General features: G+C 37.9%; 1 protein-coding gene across 2 annotated transcripts in view; it reads right to left on the bottom strand.

Moving 5' to 3' along the window:
* The window catches only part of LOC126191295 (ankyrin repeat family A protein 2-like), a 53,830-nt gene that overhangs the window by 13,391 nt on the left and 15,236 nt on the right, over positions 1-25,203 (bottom strand). Inside the window, exon 4 of one of the 2 annotated variants that reach the window (XM_049932119.1) lies at positions 5,910-6,057. In XM_049932119.1, coding sequence (XP_049788076.1) covers positions 5,910-6,057 — 148 coding nt within the window. Of the gene's footprint in view, positions 1-5,909; positions 6,058-25,203 lie in introns of those variants that run through there. The other variant, XM_049932120.1, reaches the window with a different exon arrangement.

Below are 25,203 nucleotides of genomic sequence, written 5' to 3'. Positions count from 1 at the left end.
AGTCTGGACTGGGACATTGTCACTGGAGACAGGCTGGGCTGCCAGCAAAGGTGTGAGGCAGGTGTTGGACCTGTGTTCATGGCAAGACAGTGAAGCATCAGAATCTAAATCGTGTTACATGGAATGTCATAATGATTCTGTTAACATCATAAGGTTTGGTGTAACGTGGCTTGAGTGTTGTGAAGAACTGGGTGGAAATATCTTATAGAAGTGTGCTGTATGCACTAGTAAACAAAAAGTACTTTCACCGGTAGTGCTTATGTATGCATGGTCATTTGTTACAAAAGTATTTGTGTCTGTATCATTGAGAAACTTCAGTAGCAATAGCAAACTGAACTGAGCCTCCTGTGTGGGAATGTGTTAACTGACAGTACAATACCAGTAGTTATAAACTTTACTGCAGTACTAGGTCACAAAATAGTCTCTATTTACTTGTCCAATAATAGATAATCAAGAATTAGATTTGGCTAGACATATGTGATTAATGGTTTAAAAATGTTCACTGCAACTGGTTATGATATTAAACGATTTTCAGAACACACTGAATTGGAATTTCTGCACTTGCAGTATCTTTTTCAAAACTCGCCTTACCACCTACATACTTAACACTTTCTGGTGAGACCTGCTGTAATGTGGCCAACATCCAATTAAAAGGTGAGTGATTGAAATAAATTGTCATACTCTGGTTAGACATTGACAAATATACAATGACACCATACACATTTCATTTCATAATGCATCTTTTTCAAGTGGTGGCCAATACACTTCACGCTATGTACTGTGTAGTTAGAGAACTGGTAGAAGGTATGTTGATAGAAAAAGGGAGAGTATATAGGGAGGGTGGAAAACTGAGCATAAAAAGTGATAGAGGAAGGTTGTCATGGGTGTGATAAGATGGATTAGAAATGTAACAAGGAGTGAGGCGATAGTATGGGGACCCAAGTATGTAACTAAATCACCTTCTCCACTATGACTCTGATTGTGTCTTTCTGTATCCCAAAATTAGGAACATTCTCTCTTTCCAAAGCAACATTTTCTGATAATCAGTTTACACAATATCATTGTCCTCCTTTGTGCCCCTTGTGGTCTCAAACCCTTAACCCATGTTTTAAACCCCTGTGAAATTTAACTAGGGATTTTAACAAATAACTTACCGTTTTCCTTGATTTACTTTGCCCTGCCTGATGGTCTATGTCAAATTTCTTCAGATATTGTGACTGCCAGCAAGCAGCAAAATCTTCATTTCATGAATCACAATCCTTCCACATTAGCATTCTCCATCTTACAGTTTTGAACTTTGTAGAACACACACAACAGTTATGAAGTAAACTCCCCAAATAAGTACACTATCCACCTTTTATATGCTACTGCATCCCAAAGTTATCCTACCCCAGTCCATTACTGTTCCCCAGACCATTACCGTTTACGCCATACAAAGGGTCCATAAAATTATATATCATTTTCAATTAGAACCTATGAACTAGCCTTTATTTCAATGATATGACTTATTCTAGTCATGCTCTTAAAGAGATCAAGAATTGTTTTTTTTTTTTTACATCCCCAATGGACTTGGTACAGAGTAATTATCTGTTGGCCAACAAACCTTGTTAAAAAACTTTCTAGATCAACAAATCTCTAATCATGTCACTTTACTTGCTGATTCTTTAGACCCAGTGTGTAACTTACTCCAGTCCTGTCATTTGCAGAACATACATAACTAATGGAAGGGTAATTCTGCAAGATCCCATGTGAGCTATAACAATTTAACTGAAAGTTTTGTGAAATATTTTGCACTGGTGACACTATGACCGAAATATCAGTCAGAATGAATTACCACAGACAAACTGTCTACAGTAGCAATAAATGACATCCTACAGCTAAGCACATAATGGACTACAAAAGATAATATCCGAGTTCCCAACAGACCACACAGATCGTTTTGATTTGTGTTCCTGTGTTTCTAAACTTTGATCAATGTGGTCACAATCTTGTTATTCTCGTTCCAGGAGCTGCTAGGTGGACCTTCTGCTGGTACTTGCCTACAGCCTGAACGAACAAATTGTGTACCTGGTAATAAGTCAAGTGAGTGGTAGAATGTTTAAGACACTTGACTCTCACTTGGAAAGATTGAAGTTCAAGTGCCTGTCCTAGCAAACACATTTAAGTTTTCCATGATTTCCCTACATTCCTGACAGCATTTTTTTATGGTTCCTTTGATAAGGACATGGCCAGTTTCCTTTTTCACCCTCCTCCGAATCTAGCTTTGCTCTGCCTCTCTTGTCCTTACCATGTACACAATGTTAAATCCTAATGTTTCTTGATTCACTTCTACCAGTGATGACAGTACTGTACCAAGTTGCATTTCAAACAGAAACAGAGTTATTCACATTTGTATACCACAATAACGTCAAAAACTACATTAAATCTTTTAAAGTAAGGATAAGATAAGAAGGTCTGCTTTCTTAGCTGAGTGGTTAGTGTAGACAGTTCCCATGTGGAGGACCCAAGTTTGATTCCCAGTACTGCCACAAGTTTTTCCTCGGTGGGAGGACTGGTAGGGGGCTACTCAGCCATGTGATGCCATGTGATGCTTCTTGACTGACTAGTAGTGGCTCCACAGTTTGGAAAGTCTGTGAAACAGCTGGGAGAGTGGTGTACTGATCACATGCCCCTCCATTCAGCATCCACATGATGCCGCAAGGCAGAGGATGACAAGGCGCCAGTAGACATCCTTGGGCCTTCGTAGCCTGGCAAGGAGCTTTCTTATAAAATAAAAACAACATGTTGCAATGTTTAGAATTGCACACACATGGATTGGTCAACTACAGAAATAAAAATTAATAAATAAAAAAATAAAAAAACAAGAAAATGAAGCAGATCAGAGCATACACAAATGGTAGCTACAGTTCTCGAACTTGTGCAAAATCCAGTGGCTAATGCCAGTGGCTAATACCAGGATCTTTGCTGATTTATATATTATGTTCTCACATAATGCCAGAACACAAGACAAAAACCCAATGATGGTTAAGCACCTACCACATCACCAAAGGTACAATGAAATGCACCAATAATCTACATGCACCACATAAACTATCACAAGATTAAAAATGTGATTTAGAGTCAAAGAAACGAAGGTAAACTGTTGCGAACTTCAAGATTTGTGTTGTATGTGTTAGTGCAACATAAGATAGTAATCTAAATAAATGTTTTATTAAAAGGGGCTTTACAATTTTGAAAATTCATGAAACTTCTTGGCAGATTAAAACTGTGTGCCAGACCGAGACACGAATTTGGGACCTGAAAACTCATATTGATTTATTCACTTAACTTACAGACATGGTTTTGGTATCATTTTATAGCAAAATACAAGTTTTTTACCTTACACCATAACTTCCAGTGGTTATGTGGCACACACCCCCATCGGAAGTTAATTTCTTGCCAAACTCACAGCAGTATGTGAGGTGTGACTTGTACAACTGTAAGGTAGAGTCTAGCTCTGAGCTCTGGTATGCAAGCTGATAAGGGTGGAACAAACATGGTATCCCTGATGAATCCCCAAAAGAAAAAGTCAAGCGATGTAAAGTCTCCAGTGAATGTTTGGCCACACAATTGGTGCACCTTTGTTCATCCACTTACATGGAAAGCAGACATTTAGGAAATTCCAGATGTCAGAGAGGTAGTGTTGCGGTGAAATATCTACATTCTTGATCTTCAATATCAATCTGGAACATTAAAAATTTTTCCAGCATATCTCAGTAAACTTTGACTCTTCAAAACAAAACACACAGTGAGCATGCTTGGGACCAGTAAATGCAGCCATCTTCCATGCAACTACTGCTAGCATTTGAGGTGGCACAATTCTGTACTAGCATACCACGTGACTCAAAACTTGATCTATTTTCCTTCAAGATGACACCAAGAGCAAGTCTAAATCATATGAATATGTCTGTACAAACTTTCAAAGTTGCAAAGTCCTCCTTGGGACACACAGTATTTTAGGAATTGGACATTTGTTGAATTTCTGTTTCTGCTGGGTGTTCTGATAAGCTTCTCCATTTTTTTTAGCTGTTTCATAACTATTATATACTTATATAGTATTGACTTTGGGATTATCTTATTTGTAATATTCTAATGTAACAATAACAAACCTGAGTAGCTTTTGCCAAAAGCTAATTCAAGAATTTCATAGTATAGCATGTATTTGAATCAATATGTAAAATAGAAACCTTTTATGAGCTTCAGTGTACAATGTCACTAGTGCAACACATGAAGAGTAGAGACCCGTAAACTGAAAGGTGAGTAATGAAAAATCGAAGTGTGACACTGTTGGCATGGAAAGTTTGGATAGAAAGAGCGTGACTAAATTGTCTTGTTATTACTTCAGATTGGGAACTCTTGTTTGATCAGCAAGTTATTGCTTAGCCTATATAAAATAGTGAAAGTTAATCACATAATCTTGTATTCAGGTTAAAATCACAGGCTAAAAGATTAAAATACGAATGAAATATGTCAAGTACACTAAAGTGATAAAATTCATCACTAAGGGAGAAGAAACAATGCTTATAAACAGTATGGAACTTGTTAATTACCTACATCAGAAAGGCAGTCAAGCAAACCAAATGAAAGTGGAAATGAGGTATAACAGCCGAGGCTAGCAAAGCAGAATACTTCAACTAAATGCAAACTTGTTTAACAAATTTGAAGATATTTAGACTGAATAGTCTTTATAGAGACCTGTACAAGCAACTTTGTCACAAAATTGTTAATGTACTTCCTTGTCACAATTCATTTTCTGTATTGCCCACATCAACAGAAAAGAAATTAGACAAAAAGTTAAGCATTTAACTTATGAAAGTTGTGGAAATGTATCTTAAACATATGCAAGAAATAATTTGGTACATTGTGGTGGCTTTCAATTACACTCTGTTCCTTTTGTTAAAGATGACAAACAGAAAAAAATCAGGAGCCTTTTTCCATTATTTGGTTGTGTATTCCAGAGGAAAGCTTCGACTTGAGATCCCTTGTGTGACGAAACATATCTAACATTAACATAACCTTGCTATGCTGAAGATTATGCATCTTCACACCCAACCTTCATTACATTAATACCTTTCTGAAAATTTAGTTAGTCTGAGAGTTCATTTTTGTACAATGGAGAGTCAGCAACATACTGCAACCAAGAAGTAGATTTCTTCTTGACCATCCAAGTGCATCAAAATTTGAATCCTGCAAAGGACTTACACCCCACACCTGCAACAGCACATCCACATGCATTGAAGTGTACACAGGAGCTACTGACAGAAACATCAACAACCAATTTAAAGAACAAAGAGCAACTGTCACAGAGACAACAAAGATGAATTATACTGGGAATAGGGGGCCAGCAAATTTGATTCTCCAATACTAAAGATTTATCAAATGCTATTGATTGTTACAACAGGATGTAAAGAGAAGCGACAAAATCCAAAACACACTAACAACTTCAATATTCAAGCAGGAGGACAGGAATGAGACAAGTTGTGGGCCTTAGTGCTAAAAGATGATAACTCTTTTGCCATACAAGTTCCATAACACATTCTGGTGTGAGACTCTGATCTCTGGCAACAGTCGGATGATTTATGACACAACTGTTATATGGTTATAAATAAACAGTTGGGCAGTTTTGGATAGCTGAGCAAGCTAAGCAGTGGAAAATCAATATATCTCCTTACATTCTGAGAAGGAAATGAAATGTCAGACATGAAAATATACTTCAGACTACCATCCAACCCGTGAAAGTTGATGTTGCAAAGGACATACGTACCAGATGTGAACATTATGACTGTGAGACTAGCACCAGGTTTTGTGTTGTTAGGTTCCCACTCAAAATAGTAATAAACTGTGTGAAGCATCTCAAATTTTATACCTACCAAGCTTGCTGCCTTCAGAAACTGCAACGCCATATGCTGTATCGTCATTCAGATTCATGATAGTGAGATCAGCACCTCTTATAAGAAGTTCATTTGTACAATGAGGATGATCGCCATGAGCTGCATATATCAGGGCAGTATTTCCAACCTGCTCAAACATAATTAAATAACAATATATCAAGTATTGATTACTCACCTTACATGAATACCAAATACAAACAAAAAATGAGTAATTCATCCATAAGTATATCACTGACAATAAATATGAGTCATATCAATAATTTACCCACAGTTTACAAACAAAACAGAAATATGCAGTCAAATATACAGTTGTGGTTGTACTGTCTCTCTTTTCCTGTACCTAAAAAAGAAACTGTCAGCCTGCTTCCCCCCAATACCTTGTCAACAGCAACAACAATGAAACACAAATCCAACACTATAGTCTACGAAGCCATCAATACTAAATACAGTTCCAACTGATCAACAAGACACAGAAGTTACTGAAATTGTGTCAATTAGAAATTATTGCAACACAAAAAATTTGGCTGTGAGGTGACATGCTAATATGATTATCATATGCACATGTAGTATGCAATGGTGTGAGAACAATGAAGCTTTGTTGACATCTCAATATTTGGATGATGCATTATACTCAGTCTCCCTCTTCCGGTAATTCTCAATGACAGTGTGGTACATTTCAGTAATATAAACACTCGAGACAAAATATTAGCCATCCCCAGCACACACCACGCCAATACTGGATAATGTAAGTTCCAGCCTTGACAATGGCCTCAGTTCCATGAGAAAGAGTGTCCACACATTTATTTAGGTATACCATATCCAGATAAACCCATTATTGATGAACAGATCCTTTAGAGTTTAGAGCTACCAAATCTTGGTTGCCTTGACTGCTACTTTCCATGCACTGTTCCAAATAGTCACAAGCCTTTCGGTTAATCAAAGTGTAATATGGAGCCCAAGCATTCATGAAATGAGGAAAGAATGCTTGCAACAGTGTGAACATGACTGTTGTCAGCTTGAAAAACTAGTGTGTCTACAACACACCCACCATACAGATATAGAAGAAAGGGCAACATTTGGTCATCAAGAATGCTGAAATAAACATCCAGACTCATCTTCACAGTAACCTGAATGAGTTGGCTCGAGTCATGGCATGAAAAACACCCTCAGAATATTAGAGCACAAGCTCCAGCCTGAACTAAACTGCCACACAATGCAGATTTCATGGCTCAATGAATCATCAGTGCACACTAAACCTCACTTAATTTGTAAAGAGGCAAAATTGCATCATCAGACCACAATAAAACCTTCCACTCAACTACTGTCTAGTTTCTCTGTCATTCAGCTCATTGAAGAAGTGCAGATTTAAATGTCACTGTGGTTAAGTGTCACAGCATGTACATTGCATGCAGTTCCCTTCCAAATGTTCACTCCAAAACTGGTTGAGATTGATATGCATTCACTGACAGCAACAATTCCTGTGTTGGGTTTGAAACTGATTGTCATTGATAAGGTGTGACAGTTGTCTCTGATCTCCATCAATTAGGATCTTTTTATGACCACTTCCTTATGCTGTCTTACATGACTAAGTTTGATACACCATTCCTTGAAGACACATTTGACAGTCCATGCTGCTACACGAACAAATTGAGCACCTTTAGTCATAGTGTGGTCAAGGGTATGTCCAAACATGATACCTCCTTCTGCCATTCTGCCACATCAACCCATCTTACTGCGCTAATTCTGTACAACTGACTGGCACATACACACTTCTTCACTACCACGACTTACATCAGTAGAGGCTGGTTCAGCTAACCACCTGGTACCATTCCTGCTCTATCCACAGCAGTCCTAAGCAATTAGTGTGCTCTTTTACGTGGTGACTAATATTTTATCTATTCTTTTTCCATCAATGTCACAACAAGAAAATCATAATGCAAATATGTAATACTCAAGCATCCTTGACATTTCAGTGTTCAATAACACAAATAACATAATTTGCAACAGTCAAGGGTGGAAAAGTAAACAACACCTACCTCCATTTTAACCAGCACAACAATGGAGATTATCTGCATTGCTATCCAATATTTAGATTTTTTAAAATTTAGTTGTATCTATCCTGTTCAAATTACTTTGAATAAGAGGAAACAATGTGCAACACCTGTTAGAAAAATCTGTGGGCTTTGGTGTCTGCTTTTGTGATAAGCAGTGAACTCTGTAGTTACAGAAGATACCAACTTTCACTTATATGAATGTGAATAATCTCTAACAATAAGACATACTCTGGAAAATGCCTAAAGATAGTCTCACAGTAAGATTTGCCATAAGTTTGCTAGATGGCGTATTTGACGGTCATCTAGCAGAGAGTGAGTACAGCTAGCTCACAGGGTATAAGATCTGCTGCAAGGTGTACCATGGCTAAAAGTCTGATTCAAGAATGAGGTTTTTTACTGTAACTGGGAGTTTTCTCCAATTATATGAATGAATCATTCCTATATGCACCAATAAAAGTAATAACACATTCTTTGCTCTACTGTGCAGACATCTGCAACAACTAAAACACACTCTGAGGCTATGTTGTACCTGAAAGCCTCCCTAGCATGGCTGTGCCTTTGTATCTGCATCCGTAACATTGTTGTGCCTTCAGCATAGCGCTCTTTCCAGGTTGTGACATCAGATGCCAACAGGCCTCCTGACTGGCTGCTGTACATAGCAATCAGTTTACCCTACTAGGGAAATAGCGCCGGACTGCCACACTAAAACATGTGAAGCTATCTGCTTGGGAGCCGTCACATGAACCTGCAAGCACGCTTTCAATGAATCTTACTTCATGTGAGGTGGTTTTAGCATATACAAAATAAGAACAAGAAGATGATGATAGCAGCAAACTCAGGTATCGCTTTCCATTCAACCACAACCTCAGGACATCGAGAATTTTAGTAAACTGTATTTTCATTTTCAGTTTAACACCGTCTGGAAAAAAAAGAACATGAAAATGGTATAAGGTTTTATCAACTGACACAATGTCAGCAATTCATATTTAGCACCAGGGAGATGTTGTGTGACTGAGAAATTGGGATTAGTGAATGACATTATGTATAGACGATGACACTATCAACATGGTAGACAAATGGGTCTGAAGAATCATCTAATGGATGATGAGACACACACACACACACACACACACACACACACACACACACACACACACACACACACACCTGAAAAATTATTTTGCACGAATCAACAAATAATTTTATATGGTTCACCATACTAAACATACAATATGAGCCAAACCACCACCATTCCCTCTTCCAGTAACCAATTGCTCACTATCTCTCATAATTCTTTACGGGTCCAGTAAACAATATGACCCAAGCAAACCTCTACTTAAAGTACCACAGTTTCCACTGGCCCTATATGGTTTCAGTAAGAAATATGATTCAAGTAACCCCCTCACTGTGTCGCCATTTTCATTAACCCCCATTTAATGTATTGCCATGTCCACTAGACCTACATGCTTCCAATAAACAGCCTTGTCGCACAAGCAAAATACTTTTCTGAGGTATAATACACAGAAAAAGAGGCTCCAAAAACCAAAAAAATTGTGGTGTATCTGGAGAATCTGTCCCATTTTCCTCAGTAATGCCCCTCTGTATGGCACAAATGCAATAGCAAGACTGACTTCCTGCTCTTCCGTTATCTTGGGGCATAGTGCTGTAATTGTAGATCGTAGTGAATGTTAAACCTGCGAATCTGCCCTTAGTGTAACCGATTTTCATTAAGACTGTATTCAGGTATTTTAGTTCATGGCTGAAAGTCTTGAGGTCAGAGAGGGCAGCTCACCATCCACTTTGATCTCCATCATCAATTCAATGTTCAGGTGAAAAGAGCTGAGGACTGTGTAGAACTATACAGCTCAACTCTTTGAACAGATTGGGCTTCTCAATGCCAAAGAGCACGGTTTTTGAATACATCGATCTTGTAAAACACAACTCGCCCTTTTCTCACATGACATACTGATAGCTCTGGGTCACGGTCAAACAGGTAGATGCAGCATTTGACTCAGTACCACACCTACGCTTATTGACAAATGTACGATCATATAGGATATCAAATGAAATTTGTGACTGGACTGAGGACCTTTAGGTAGGGAGGACGTACCATGCTATCTTGGATGGAGAGTCATCATCAGACATAGAAGGAACTTCAAGTGTGCCCCAGAGAAGTGTGTTGGGACCCTTGCTGTTCATGTTGTATATTAATGACCTTGCAGACTATAGTAATAGTAAAATCAGGCTTTTTGCAGATGATGCAGTTATCTATAATAATCTATTATCCGACAGATGCATAAATATACTGTCAGATCTTGATAAGATTTCAACATGGTGCAGAGACTGGCAACTTGCTTTAAATGTTCAGAAATGTAAAATTCTATATGCCACAAAATGAAAAAATGTAGTATCCTATATCAATGAGTCATTGTTCGAACTGGCCAACTCATACAAGTACCTAGGTGTAACATTCTGTAGAAATATGAAATGGAATGATCACATAGGTTCAGTTGTGGGTAAAGCAGGTAGTAGACTTCAGTTTACTGACAGAATAATGGGGAAGCGTAGTCACTCTACAAAAGAGATTGCTTAAAAATTACTTGTGGGTCCCATCCTAGAATATTGCTCTAATGTTTGGGAACTGTATCAGATAGGACTAACGGGATATTTAACATACGAAGAGAAGGATAGCGCGAATGGTCACTGGTTTGTTTAATTTGTTGGAGAGTGCCACAGAGGTATTGAAGGAACTGGAATGGCAGACTCTTGAAGACAGATGTAAACTATCCCAAGAATGCCTATTAACAAAGTTTCAAGAACCGGCTTTAAATGATTACTCTAGGATATACTACAACCCCCTACGTATCGCTCACACAGCAATTGTGAGGATAAGATTAGAACAGTTACTGCACACACAGAGGCATTCAAACAATTATTCTTCCCACAGTCCATATGTGAATGGCACAGGAGGAAACGCTTACAGTGGTTTGCAGAGTATAGATGTAGATATAGACTTAGATGTAGATATAGTCTTTTATGAAGGTATCATCAGAAGAAGTGGATGGTTTTCAGGAAAGCAAATTCCAGTGCTTCATCTCATAAGTGCTCCACGTACAAGTTGACCACAACCAGGAGTAGTGGGCTATTCATCTCAATTCCCTCTATCTGCTCATAGTAAGCTCCATCAAAGAGGAATTAAATAGAGGTCAACACATGTCTGAAAAAGTTGCTGGTCTCCAGGGCAAACTTTTGGCCAATAATTTCAAAGAGTCATACTACGGTAGTAAGGTATAGACGTCAACACTACGAGAATGTCGAACTCCTCAAGTCTGTAGGTGTTTGGCCGTTGTACAAAATCCACTTAGTTGGATATATAATGTGAGATTTGTATACACAGGGACTAAACAACTAGCACCCAATATTCTATCTTTTTTATCTTTTCTGGTTATTAGTTTGTATGAATGTCTTCTTTTCCTCATTAGTAATAAGAAATTTATACATTGCTACAGAAGATGGCAAAGATAGGCTTTTAATATTATCTTTGTAACAGAAGAGCAATGTCAGGAGAATATTCCATTTTTTAACAGCTTTCGTTTCAATCTCACTTGAGAGCAGTTTTGTTTAAGATCTCACATAAAAATGGGATGTAATTTTAACTCTTGCATCAACAATGCATGTAGTAAATGCTATGTGTGTATAAAAATGCGAGAAAATTTATATCTTAAAAGTTATCATAGCCAAAAGAATATTTTTATTTATTATTCCAAGATTCCTTTATAAGCATGACTTTTGCCTGCAATAATAAGAAGAGGCAGTAATTTCTTCCATTCTGCAAGATGTCTTAAAATATATATGTGCTAGTCATCAAACTTTAGTGGATGGACTGCATGATCGGCAACTACGGAAAATTAGAGGTAAATTAATGATATCAGTGCAACCTAACAGTGGCTTCTATATATATATATATATAAGGTAAGTCTTTCCGCTCCCGGGATTGGAATGACTCCTTACCCTCAACCTTAAAACCCACACCCTTTCATCTTTCCCTCTCCTTCCCTCTTTCCTGATGAAGCAACCGTTGGTTGCGAAAGCTTGAATTTTGTGTGTATGTTTGTGTTTGTTTGTGTGTCTATCGACCTGCCAGCGCTTTCGTTTGGTAAGTCACATCATCTTTGTTTTTAGATATATATATATTACAGACGCAAATAACCAGAGCCACTTCCTCATCCCCTCAAGCCCAGAACCTCCCACAGAAGAACCACAAAAGTGCCCCGCTTGTGGCAGGATACTTTCCGGGACTGGATCAGACTCTGAATGTGGCTCTCCAGCAGGGATACGACTTCCTCAAATCCTGCCCTGAAATGAGATCCATCCTTCATGAAATCCTCCCCACTCCACCAACAGTGTCTTTCCGCCATCCACCTAACCTTCATAACCTCTTAGTTCATCCCTATGAAATCCCCAAACCACCTTCCCTACCCTCTGGCTCCTACCCTTGTAACCGCCCCCGGTGTAAAACCTGTCCCATGCAAAATTCAAGCTTTCGCAACCAACGGTTGCTTCATCATTCCCTCTTTCCTGATGAAGCAACCGTTGGTTGCAAAAGCTTGAATTTTGTGTGTATGTTTGTGTATCTATCGACCTGCCAGCGCTTTCGTTTGGTAAGTCACATCATCTTTGTTTTTAGATATATGAACAATTGACTTTTTGTTAAGCACCAAGTTTGCTGCAAAATCAGACATTCTAAAAATCTCCATGGGCAGAGTAAGAAAAATTATCCTATATACATTATTCACTTTTGTGACTTCAGTATTTGTAAGTTGTATTGTATTTTTCTTAGCCTACGAGGAAGACTCTTCATGGCACCAATTTAGTTTCAACAAGAATCCATGCTTTAATTCCAGTACTGCAAGTAGTAGTTATCTCTCATTACATAAATTTCATGCCAATTCATACTCTCTGTGTTAGCTGTTGGTCTGCCTCCCAGCATGGTTCTTCCAAAACCGATCAACAGACTAACACAGTTGGTGACCGATTTTCCAGGACAAAGTCATAGCTACACATGAACAGACTTTTTCTAGTGAATGTTAAATGAACATAAGCAAAAGTTTTTGTCATTATTGTGTAAAAGAAAAACTAATTTTTGTCTATTTTCTTACTACACGATTACGAGTGCAACAAAAGCCATATTATATGAAAACAAGGAGCATAATATAAAAGACGAGGAGCAGAGAATTAAGAAGACCAATTTATTGACCAACAAGGGATGTAAGTGAGCTGCTTGACTACACATTAGAAGGTAGGAAATTTGTGCAACACCTTGCATGATTACACTTAGTAGCACCTCTCTTGTCATAGTTAGCTTTTTTTTGCTTTTTCCTCATCATTTCCCTTGTAGAAAATTCATTAACCGAAAGGACTCGAAAATTATACCAAACTTTCACTTATCAATATAGTGTAAATTATTACAAAAATTTCAATTGTGTGTGTCATAATACTTTTTGACAAATTGACAGGAATTTATCAAAAATGCGATTTCACAGGAAATTGCAGGTTTCAGGTGCACGATTTATTTGAATAATAATTTTTCTACTGATTTTTATTAAATGTTTCATAACTTCTAGCACATTCGAAATGGCTGATTGAAAATTACGCTTTGTTGATCATAATACAGAAGGCGCAATCGGTCAAGATGGAAGTGATTTTCACGAACAGATAAATGAAAACAAAATTCCAACTGTGCAGCTAGCAGAAAGTCAACATAAATCAGAGATAGGTATCACAGATGTAACAAATGACAGCACAGATACACAGACAATCTATGACAATACCATGACGACTATCAATGAGACTGTTTCATGCATCTCCCGAAGTGATATATCACTGCAGAACTAAATAGAGGAACGTGAAACAGCAATGTATTTTGACAACATAGGATGGACACTGATTATCAGTAATCCAAATATTAACACACAAAGTACAGCTGATAGCAATGATAATAGTACCACCAATGTTCTGTTACTGCAATTACTTCCCTCTTTCCTGACGAAGCAACCATTGGTTGCGAAAGCTTGAATTTTGTGTGTATGTTTGTGTTTGTTTGTGTGTCTATCGACCTGCCAGCGCTTTCGTTTGGTAAGTCACATCATCTTTGTTTTTAGATATATTTTTCCCACGTGGAATGTTTCCCTCTATTATATTGAATACTTAAATAAGAGATCTATAAGTTCCTGTTGCTCCTGTTCATTTAAGGTGCTGGACTCACTCACCGTTTGCTCCACCATTTCATAGTTTACATCTGATCCTGGCACTTGTTCATTATAGTGCGTGTTTACAAATAATACAGTAGGAAATACAAATTGAACTGTCACATCAGACTTCTTCCTGCTTGACATTCTTGTCTGACATTTTTATGAAATTGACAGAAAATTCCTATTTGTTTACACTGAAATAGCATTTACCACTTCCTGTGTCAATTTGCATCTTATAAGTTCTAAACGTGTCCATCCCAATCACAATATACTATTAATTTGTCAGTGAGGAGGAAATTGCATTTGACAGTAAAGTTTCCTATTGTCAGTGCAATAGTACTTGTAACTTCACTACTTTTGATTTGTTTCCAGTGGCCATCTGTATTCTACAATTCTGCACTGCGAACGTGGGAATTTTACCTCTTTTCTTTAACTCTTGGAAACATTCAGTTGACATTAATTTAGTCTTGTCGTTGTACCTGTGTCCAGAGCTAAGTCTACATCCGTATCAAACATCGTTGTCTTAAAACTGCCTGTACCTACTCTTCATACAAGTTTTCCCGAACTTCCTCCTCATGTCTGGGTATAAATCATTTTTCACGTCACCTTGTTCACTGTATCTCACAAAACATGTGTTTATAAATGTATTGCCCCCACTCTCTACCTGGTCAGCATTATGGAACATTGCTGTGATCAGTAGGAGTTTTCCACCAGTGCCGGAGCATTGGCCTCGATGACTGGAGTAATTACAGTGAGCTGTACAGTGTGTGTTGTGTTACGCCAGTTCATGTCATTGGCTGCGTGTGACCCATCTTTGCGCAAGTTCATGTTGGTAGTTGCAAAGTTATAGTTCATACTATTATGTTGTACAAAGGTTGGCTGCGACTATTATGTTGTCCAAAGGTTGGCTGCAGCACAGTTTGCGGCATTTGATTGTTGCTGACCGCTTGCCACTGCGTCGGCTGGCTGGTACCACTTATGAGCGGCGGATAGCCTTGTACTGTCGGAGCGTAGTTTGCTTGTCCATTGTAATTGTTCCTGTTGTTCTGATAACCTCACTCTTTTGTTTTTCCCGTTTTCATTACCATATCCATTCCCCTTTTGTATGTACTGTGTTAGATATGGTTACCATGCTTGTTATGTAGTAACATTATTATTTACAGGTTGATTTCCGAAGACGGGTTGAAGTATTTGTTTATCTGTTGCATTATGTTGCCATGGTGCCTCTCCATAAATCAGGTCAATGCAATTCAAAATTGACGAAAAGTACTCAATATTGTGTTCGGGTGTGGTTACTAATTTTTAACTTAATGTTTGGCGGAAGTTGGCTCTTTAATATCTTCAATACATCCATCTGTGATATGGGATTGGTCCAGTATCTGGTATTATTTAAATACATTTAAAAAAAACCACAAGCTTCCATGCTTGCTATTAAATGGAGCTGGGTTAAAGACTTAACGTCTTAATCTCTCTTGAATGGCTTCCAACCAGTTCTTGCCTAAGAAAGCACGTTCAAATTGCTCGTAACTGTGACAACATTCTGCCATTTCAGTGGTCCACACAAAAAACATCATCTTCAATGTAACCAACAACAAATCTTATCTTTTGAGCCTCTATTCAGTTAGACGGAATTACTTTGTGGAATGCACTGATAAAAACTACCGGGTTTATCCGCTTTCCATCTGTCGAAGCTGTGGGAAGCTGCCCATGTCTAAGCAACCCTTCATCAGCGAAGATGGATGTTAAACATGCGGCATTATGTGACATCAGTGTGTTGTTACAAGTGTATGGAGCACTGTGTGGCAATTGCACATGTGTTGTAGGTACTGCTGTAGAGAGATACGAATTTAGCAATCTTCACTTGCACTTGCTATTGGGCTTGTGATATCACATGCATCAGTCTTGGGCATAGGTAATTGAATATTAGCAACCTGACCTCCTTCATTTGATGATTCGGTTTCCCTTTTCATTATGGCCTCTTCTACCACGTCTACATATACTTTCCATTCAGATCTACCTTCTGCACTAATGTACTACTTTGGTCTCAGGTACCTGCTTCTGTTCTGTTGGTTATATTGTCTAAATTTTTCCCGTCTGAGATCTTTCTCATGACACATTCAGACTCTAATTCCAAGCTTTCTGCTCCTAATGTTAGCTCCTCTACTGCCTGTGGTAAACCTTCATACTCCTTGTTTAGCTTGTTGACAGTAGTGGTCACTTTCTTTATAGCATTACATGTTTGGTTTTGATTTGCTCTTATGCTATTATTCATGCCTGTGATTTTCTTTAATTCATTTTCTATGTGTTCTTGATTGTCACTAATTGAACCTACCTTTTCTTCGAAAACATCAATACTTATGTCAGAAATAACCTCATGATTTAATTATTTTTCCATTTTTTAAAAATTTTCAGATATCTCTGTGTGTAGAGTTCTGTCAGATCATTGAATTTTTGAGTGACACTGTTTTGGAAATCTTCCAACACTTGTTTTTGTTCTGTTTTGAAATCTGAAAAACCTTGTGACAAACAGTTACATTTTGAGTACAGGTTACAAAGCTGTTGTGTAACTGTATTGAATTTTGTATTCATATCATGGAAATTTTAGTGTTCACATTTGTCAGTAATTGCAGTAACAGAACATTGGTGGTACTATTATCGTTGTTATCAGCTGTACTTTGTGTGTTAATATTCGGATTACTGATAATCAGTGTCCATCCTATGTTGTCAAAATACATTGCTGTTTCACGTTCCTCTGTTTAGTTCTGCAGTGATCTATCACTTCGGGAGATGCGTGAAACAGTCTCATTGATAGTCGTCATGGTATTGTCATAGGTTGTCTGTGTATCTGTGCTGTCATTTGTTACATCTGTGATACCTATCTCTGATTTATGTTGGCTTTCTGCTAGCTGCACAGTTGGAATTTTGTTTTCATTTATCTGTTCGTGAAAATCACTTCCATCTTGACCGATTGCGCCTTCTGTATTATGATCAACAAAGCGTAATTTTCAATCAGCCATTTCGAATGTGCTAGAAGTTATGAAACATTTAATAAAAATCAGTAGAAAAATTATTATTCAAATAAATCGTGCACCTGAAACCTGTAATTTCCTGTGAAATCGCATTTTTGATAAATTCCTGTCAATTTGTCAAAAAGTATTATGACACACACAATTGAAATTTTTGTAATAATTTACACTATACTGATAAGTGAAAGTTTGGTATAATTTTCGAGTCCTTTCGGTTAATGAATTTTGTACAAGGGAAATGATGAGGAAAAAGCAAAAAAAGCTAACTATGACAAGAGAGGTGCTACTAAGTGTTGCAAGCTGTTGCACAAATTTCCTACCTTCTATGTGTAGTCAAGCAGCTCACTTACATCCCTTGTTGGTCAATAAATTGGTCTTCTTAATTCTCTGCTCCTCATCTTTTATATTATGCTCCTTGTTTTCATGTAATATGGCTTTTGTTGCACTCGTAATCATGTAGTAAGAAAATAGACAAAAATTAGTGTTTCTTTTACACAATAATGACAAAAACTTTTGCTTATGTTCATTTAACATTCACTAGAAAAAGTCTGTTCATGTGTAGCTATGACTTTGTCCTGGAAAATCGGTCACCAACTGTGTTAGTCTGTTGATCAAAGGCAGAGCCACGTGTGAAAGCACCCACATGATTTACCAACTGACCTGCCTACACTGTGAAGCTTTCTATGTGGGAATGACCAGCAAAAAACTGTCCATTCACATGAATGGACACAGGCAGACAGTGTTTGTTGGTAATGAGGATCACCCTGTGGCTAAACATGCCTTGGTGCACGGCCAGCACATCTTGGCACAGTGTTACACCGTCCGGGTTATCTGGATACTTCCCACTAACACCAACCTGTCAGAACTCCGGAGATGGGAACTTGCCGTTCAGCATATCCTCTCTTCTCGTTACCCGCCAGGCCTCAATCTCCGCTAATTTCTAATTTCAATTTGCCGCCGCTCATACCTCACCTGTCTTTCAACAACATCTTTGCCTCTGTACTTCCGCCTCGACTGACATCTCTGCCCAAACTCTTTGCCTTTACAAATGTCTGCTTGTGTCTGTGTATGTGCGGATAGATAGGTGTGTGTGTGCGAGTGTATACCTGTCCTTTTTTCCCCCTAAGGTAAGTCTTTCCGCTCCCGGGATTGGAATGACTCCTTACCCTCTCCCTTAAAACCGACATCCTTTCGTCTTTCCCTCTCCTTCCCTCTTTCCTGACGAAGCAACCGTTTGTTGCGAAAGCTTGAATTTTGTGTGTATGTTTGTGTTTGTTTGTGTGTCTATCGACCTGCCAGCACTTTCGTTTGGTAAGTCACATCATCTTTGTTTTTAGATTTATTTAAGTATTCACATATATTTGAAAAACAACCCGGAGTTATTAAGGACTATAAGTACAAAATGGAGTTTTACCCGCATGAAACTTTTTGTGTATCATCATATCCCATTCCTTGGACAAAAAGACAGGCAGTATGAGAAGAAGTTAATTGAATGATTAAATGAGGGACCATCCAACCTACATTTTCACCTTATTGTAGCCCCATTTTGCCTGAAAGTAAACCAGATGGATCGGTAAGATTGGTTCTGGACACTCAAGGCATTAATAAGATCCTAGAACCAGTTCGAATCAGGCCTGACAACCTGCATGAACAACTTTTGAAGTTCCATAATACCCGGTATTTTACCATACTGGACCTGAGAGCTCCTACTGGCAAATCAAACTCTATCCAGAAAGTAGAAAGTACACAGCTTTTGTACATGGTGGTAGCAGCTTTGAATTCTACATCCTACTATTTGGTCTGAATATAAGTACAGGTGTATTCATTGCAGCATTAGATAAAGTATTAGGACCAGAGCTACTTAGCAAGGTTACAGTTTATGTTGACGACTTGTTAATCACCACCCCCACTTGTTCAGAACACATTCAGTTGACTGAAAAAGTTTTACAATGTTCTTGTTTTTTTTTTCAGATTCCGGGGTGACAGCAAATTTTAAAAAGTCTGACTTTGGCAGGGAGAAGGTAAAATTTATTGATCACATCATCTCCGGTCAAGGTATCCTTCCTGATCTTAAGAAACTTGATGCCACAAGCAATGTTGTCCTAGCACCTAGGAACAAGAAACAACTTAAAGCTTATTTAGGATTAGCATCATTCTTCTATAAGTTCATACCCAAATCACTGACAGACAGTGATGCCCTGTTTAATTTATTACGCAAAAACAAACCATGGCTTTGGGTTGACAAGTGCCAATTGGATTACGATAATATTAAAGAGACATTAGCGAATGCAAATATACTTAGTCACGCCGACATGGAGGATTTCTGTCTGTGCACAAGTGCCTCCTCACAGGATCTAGGGGCATGTAAGATGGTAAGATTTTGCCACAGGTAATTAGTTTTGCTAGCTGCACATTACCTGATGCAGAAAGATCATACTATGTATCAGCATTAGAAAGTCTGGCAGTAGTCTGGGCATTCAAAAAAATTTGAGTGCTTTTTATGGGGTAAAAGAACAAAAGTATATTGTGATCACCAATCCCTTTCATTTTGTAACATGTTGTTTTGTAGGGCGAGCAACTACAGCCAAACTTCAACATTTTTTCAAAGAAAATTCCGCATTGGCTGTATGAACGATTTTTATTAAATCTACGGGCAATGTTCAACCTTACTATGTTATATATAGCATATGTGAGTACTTTCTTGTTTCATTCAAAAAACTGGCTATTTAAAAGTTTAATTTACACTTCAGTATTGGGGCATCGAATAGTTTATATGAGCTCTTATTATATTATTTTTTGTACAGATTGCCTGAGGATGCGCCGATAAGTGGTGCAAAACTGGTCGCAGATTTAATAAAAATCATTCATACAGCCAGTGCAGAATTTTCTTTGAAAAACTGCCTTTAATTTTGGTTGACATGCAGATTACTGCACAGGAGATTGGCAAGGTGGTGTTTATTTCTGCAAGAATTTAATTTCAAAATTATTTATATCAAGGGCAGTCAGGACATCACTGCCAATGCTCTATCAAGGTTACCTCAATGTCTAGATGAATTTAGTGACTTTTTGGAATAGGATTCTGAGATAAGAACTTTTCTTACGCAAAGTAAAATACTGCAGTCTGAAAAAAGTAAGTTTTGTAAACAAATGAAGACCATGAACAGGACCTAAGATGGAGCAAGGTCAAACAAAAGCCAACACAGATAGGCAACGAACTGATAAAAATGTGGTACAGGGAATATACAGGTGTTGTACTCCATTGCAAACATCCTGATTCAAAACAATGGTGCTTTTGTCTTCCTGAGGAGTACATTGAGGATTTCATAGTGTACACCCATGAAGTGTGGGGACACTATGCAGTAAGTACATGTACCAAGAAGATAGGTAAACACTGAGCTACTTTCCAAATTTAAGATGACGAGTACTTCAAGTATTACAAAAATGTATAGATGGTCAGATGGCAAAACATTGTAACTCTTCTAAACATATTGAGCTTCACCCTATTTTAATTAAGAAACCTCTAGATTTAGTATCTCTGGGTGTGGCTGGCCCCTACCCAAGAGGTAAGGGGGGAGTAATATAGTAGTAGCGCTATATGATGTTTTTACAAAGCACATTAAGATGTATGCTGTACGTAGTGCAACAGCAACCTCCATCTGGAAAAGGATCAAAGAAGGTTACTTGAAGGTGATAGGAGAGCCAAGAGTGATACTTACTGAATTTATGACATTACAGGGTATAAAACACATCTTAGTATCAAGATTTCACCCCAAGGCATCATCCGTAGAAAGAATATTCAAGGAATTTAATTAGTTCATAAGAAACCCCCCCCCCCCCCCCACACACACACACATAATGAAATGAGTAGAATGTCACACCTTTCATGCAGGTCATTAACAATTCACAAATTCTTCCACTGGTTTTACAGTAAACCAAATGAATTAATGTTTTACACCAGACAAAAGGACAAATGGGAGTCACTTGACCCAAAAATACCAGCAGTGGAAATGTCATTACAGGAGGAAAATAACAAGCAGTAATGACACTAGAAAACACGGCTGAACATAGGAAGAAAATCTATGATCAGTAACAGAAGCATTTCACACAGTTTAGTAAAAGCTAATGAGTTCTGTTACGAACCCAACAAAACGTCAACAAAAATAGGAAAGTTAAACAAGAGGTGGCCATTACTTTATACAGGGCCATATATAATTTCCAAGATCACGTATCTGGGAGTGTATAGACTGATTTATGAGAGGGCTGGTCAAGACAAACGTCTCCACCCCCACAAGGACTTAAAGGCATTTGTGGAATAAACATTTTTGACACAAGTATTTTTACTGAAAATGACTGTACATAATAGTAATTTAATTTTACTTGTATTTTAATATATAAAGTAGCAGGTAAGTGAAATTGAGAGCGATATTAAACAATACAGTGCTTCACATGACATGGGGAGTGGTGAAGCGCAGCAGAACTTGCAACACACACTGTGGTGTAACTGCAACAGTGAACTACGTCAGCAGATGAGGTGAAAGCAACAACTCGTACACATGAAAACATGGCTGCAGAAGATTTAATTATTAGACAGCTGACATGATAAACGACTGCCAGCTAACACAATTAAACGCAACTCGCAAGCACTATACACACATAGGAAGAAAGAAGGAAAAACTATATTATAACTATAAACTTAAGGTGGAATACAAGCAATGTTGAACTAAGGAAATGTACAAGAGACTACAAGTAATATCTACATAAATAATGTTATCCTACTATATACAGATGCATACAGGTGTTTACAGGATGTGAACTACAGGACTTGTGAGATACATTCAAGGATATGTACAATGACAGCTAAGGTGAAAGCAAGATACAGAGACGAGGAGCACAAATATCTCACACTTTATAGAATTTTGTAGGTACTTCTCTTTGCAGCGGAAGAGGTAAGTGAAGCTGGTGATGTAATGGGTAGAACAAATGAATAAAGCGGCTGCATACTGGTGTAAAAGAATGATTGAATCAGTGGCCACTGAGTTGCAACACATTTAGTTTTAAGTCCCCCCCCCCCCCCCCCCAGCAACCAGTGCATCAACATGGCATGAAAGAAGAAATGATAAGCTATGGCATGGTACCAGACAAGTTTAACATACCGCACCTCAAGCAAATAAAATTCAGTTGTAAGAAATATTATATATAAGTGATATGAATGAACGATTCAGAGTATACACAGTAACAGCCAGGTAGGTGACATCGTAATGATATAGGTTTGATGCGACCGAACAACTACGGGGCAGACCTACACACAGGGTACAGCCACTGCTTAACCCTTTAACTGCTCTGGTCATGTTAACGCGCGCGCCTTTGTACCTGTCCCTGTGTGCTCTGAATGTGTTTACGTGCACCACCAGTCCTTCTACCTGGTACTCTGAAAGTGTCTATGCGTAGACATGTTCAGAGTATCAGGTAGAAGGACTGGTGGCACCCATAAACACATTCAGAGCACACAGGGACAGGTACAAAGACGAGCGCATTAACACGTCCATAGCAGTTAAAGGGTTAAGAAAATCCCAACACCCATTTTCTCTTTACAATATGTATATATGTATATGTACGTGATCATTATAAACAGGATTATCATTTGCGCCATGCAGGGTAGCCATGTGGTCTGAACTGCCTTGCCGAAGTTTACGCAGCTCCCCCGTTGGAAGTTCGAGTCTCCCCTCGGTCATGGGTGTGTGTGTGATGTGATTAAATTAAATTAGATTAGATTTACTTTCATTCCAAAAGTACATCCATATGTTTGAGTTTCACAAATCCTTACATAAAAAACATTATACATAATTCCTTTCACATTATTCATGGGAGCTTGATATTTATTTATGGAGGAGGTGGAGAAGCATCGGCATCTACTTCAAATACACTATGCACTGCTTGTCTAACTATGCTTAGCATGGTACCAGACAAGTTTAACATACCGCACCTCAAGCAAATAAAATTCAGTTGTAAGCTTATTTTAAATTCAGTACATGATTCTTTCATATAGTGTTCATTAAAAAAAATGATGATCATTCCACTTGGGATCTTTGGAAGGTACATTAGCTTATTTGTTTCAGTTGTAAATATTTGTCATGTATTATTGTTTTTCTGACATGTTCCATGTCCTGGAGGACCTCCTCACTATGGATCAATTGGAAAAGTTTTTTTTATTTATGAGGTAATAAACACGTAACAGAACTACTACAATAATTATTTACAATGAACACATTACTGCACTGAAATGGTGCAGAAGTTATATATATATAAAAACAAAGATGATGTGACTTTTCCAGAAGGAAAGACAAATATATATATATATATATATTTTTGTCTTTCCTTCTCCTTCCCTCTTTCCTGACGAGGCAACCGTTGGTTGCAAAAGCTAGAATTTTGTGTGTATGTTTGTGTTTGTTTGTGTGTCTATCGACCTGCCAGCGCTTTTGTTTGGTAAGTCTCATCATCTTTCTTTTTAAATATATTTTTCCCACGTGGAATGTTTCCCTCTATTATATATATATATATATATATATATATAATAGAGGGAAACATTCCACGTTGCCTTTACAAATGTCTGCTTGTGTCTTGTATGTATGGATGGATATGTGTGTGTGTGCGAGTGTATACCTGTCCTTTTTTCCCCCTAAGGTAAGTCTTTCCGCTCCCGGGATTGGAATGACTCCTTACCCTCTCCCTTAAAACCCATATCCTTTTGTCTTTCCTTCTCCTTCCCTCTTTCCTGACGAGGCAACCGTTGGTTGCGAAAGCTAGAGTTTTGTGTGTATGTTTGTGTTTATTTGTGTGTCTATCGACCTGCCAGCGCTTTTGTTGGGTAAGTCTCATCATCTTTCTTTTTATATATATATATATATATATATATATATATATATATATATATATATATACAAAGATGATGTGACTTACCAAACGAAAGCACTGGCAGTAAGTAAGATGTTGAAACAATGGCTTTCGTGCAGACAATTTTTGCGTCCATCATTGTGCATTAAAATGCTTTTTTTTTTTTTGTTGACAGTGGCCACTGATTCAATCATTCTTTTACACCAGTATGCAGCCGCTTTATTCATTTGTTCTACCCAGTACATCACCAGCTTCACTTACCTCTTCCGCTGCAAAGAGAAGTACCTACAAAATTCTATAAAGTGTGAGATATTTGTGCTCCTCATCTCAAACCTACAAAAATTTTTACTAAACTACACTCAACTCTGAATAAACGGAGAAGTGTTTTATAAGGAACTTACCTTATCGGTGGGCGCTGATTGACGGATTTTCTCTCTGCTGAATAAGCGTGTTATGACGGGTAAAAAATGGGTCCTGTACCGTAAAATTGGAGGTCTTCTGTCACAGCATTGAAATTACCACAAGCACGCACACCATTTCCAAGAAATGAACAAATATTTGTGGAGGAATCCAAAGTGCAATACAAAACGACTTTGCTGTTTCACTCCATGTGAAATGGACATGCATGGGTTAAAAGTATTCAGCAAGGACGCAACCGTTAAAGACCCAGTGCCAGGCCGCCAACTACTTGCCGCGCACGTGGGCACAATAATGAAAGAGACTTGACTGTACCAAGTGTTGTTGAATATGCACAGTATTTGATATTTGTACCAATTTTTTATAACTTGTTTTCCTTTTAATTATTTGTATATGTGTATGTAGATATAATAGGGTAAAGTTGACATCTTCACTTAACATAACATAAGTACATCTAAAAGACTGAGAAATAAAGGGCTTTGATCCTCCCACCACCCACAACGGTAATAGACAGCAACCAACTAATCACATGATACTTCCTAACACTGTCCACCTCCATATAATGTCACAGTGTACAGTGGGGGCAGTTGTTTAACACCTAAACGACTAGCACCCAACATCCTATCTTTTT

Source organism: Schistocerca cancellata, chromosome 6 (assembly GCF_023864275.1).
Source record: "Schistocerca cancellata isolate TAMUIC-IGC-003103 chromosome 6, iqSchCanc2.1, whole genome shotgun sequence".
In the NCBI taxonomy this organism is placed as follows: Eukaryota; Metazoa; Arthropoda; class Insecta; order Orthoptera; family Acrididae; genus Schistocerca; species Schistocerca cancellata.
Note: the sequence above shows the minus strand (reverse complement) of the source record. Positions and strands in the feature narration are given on the sequence as shown.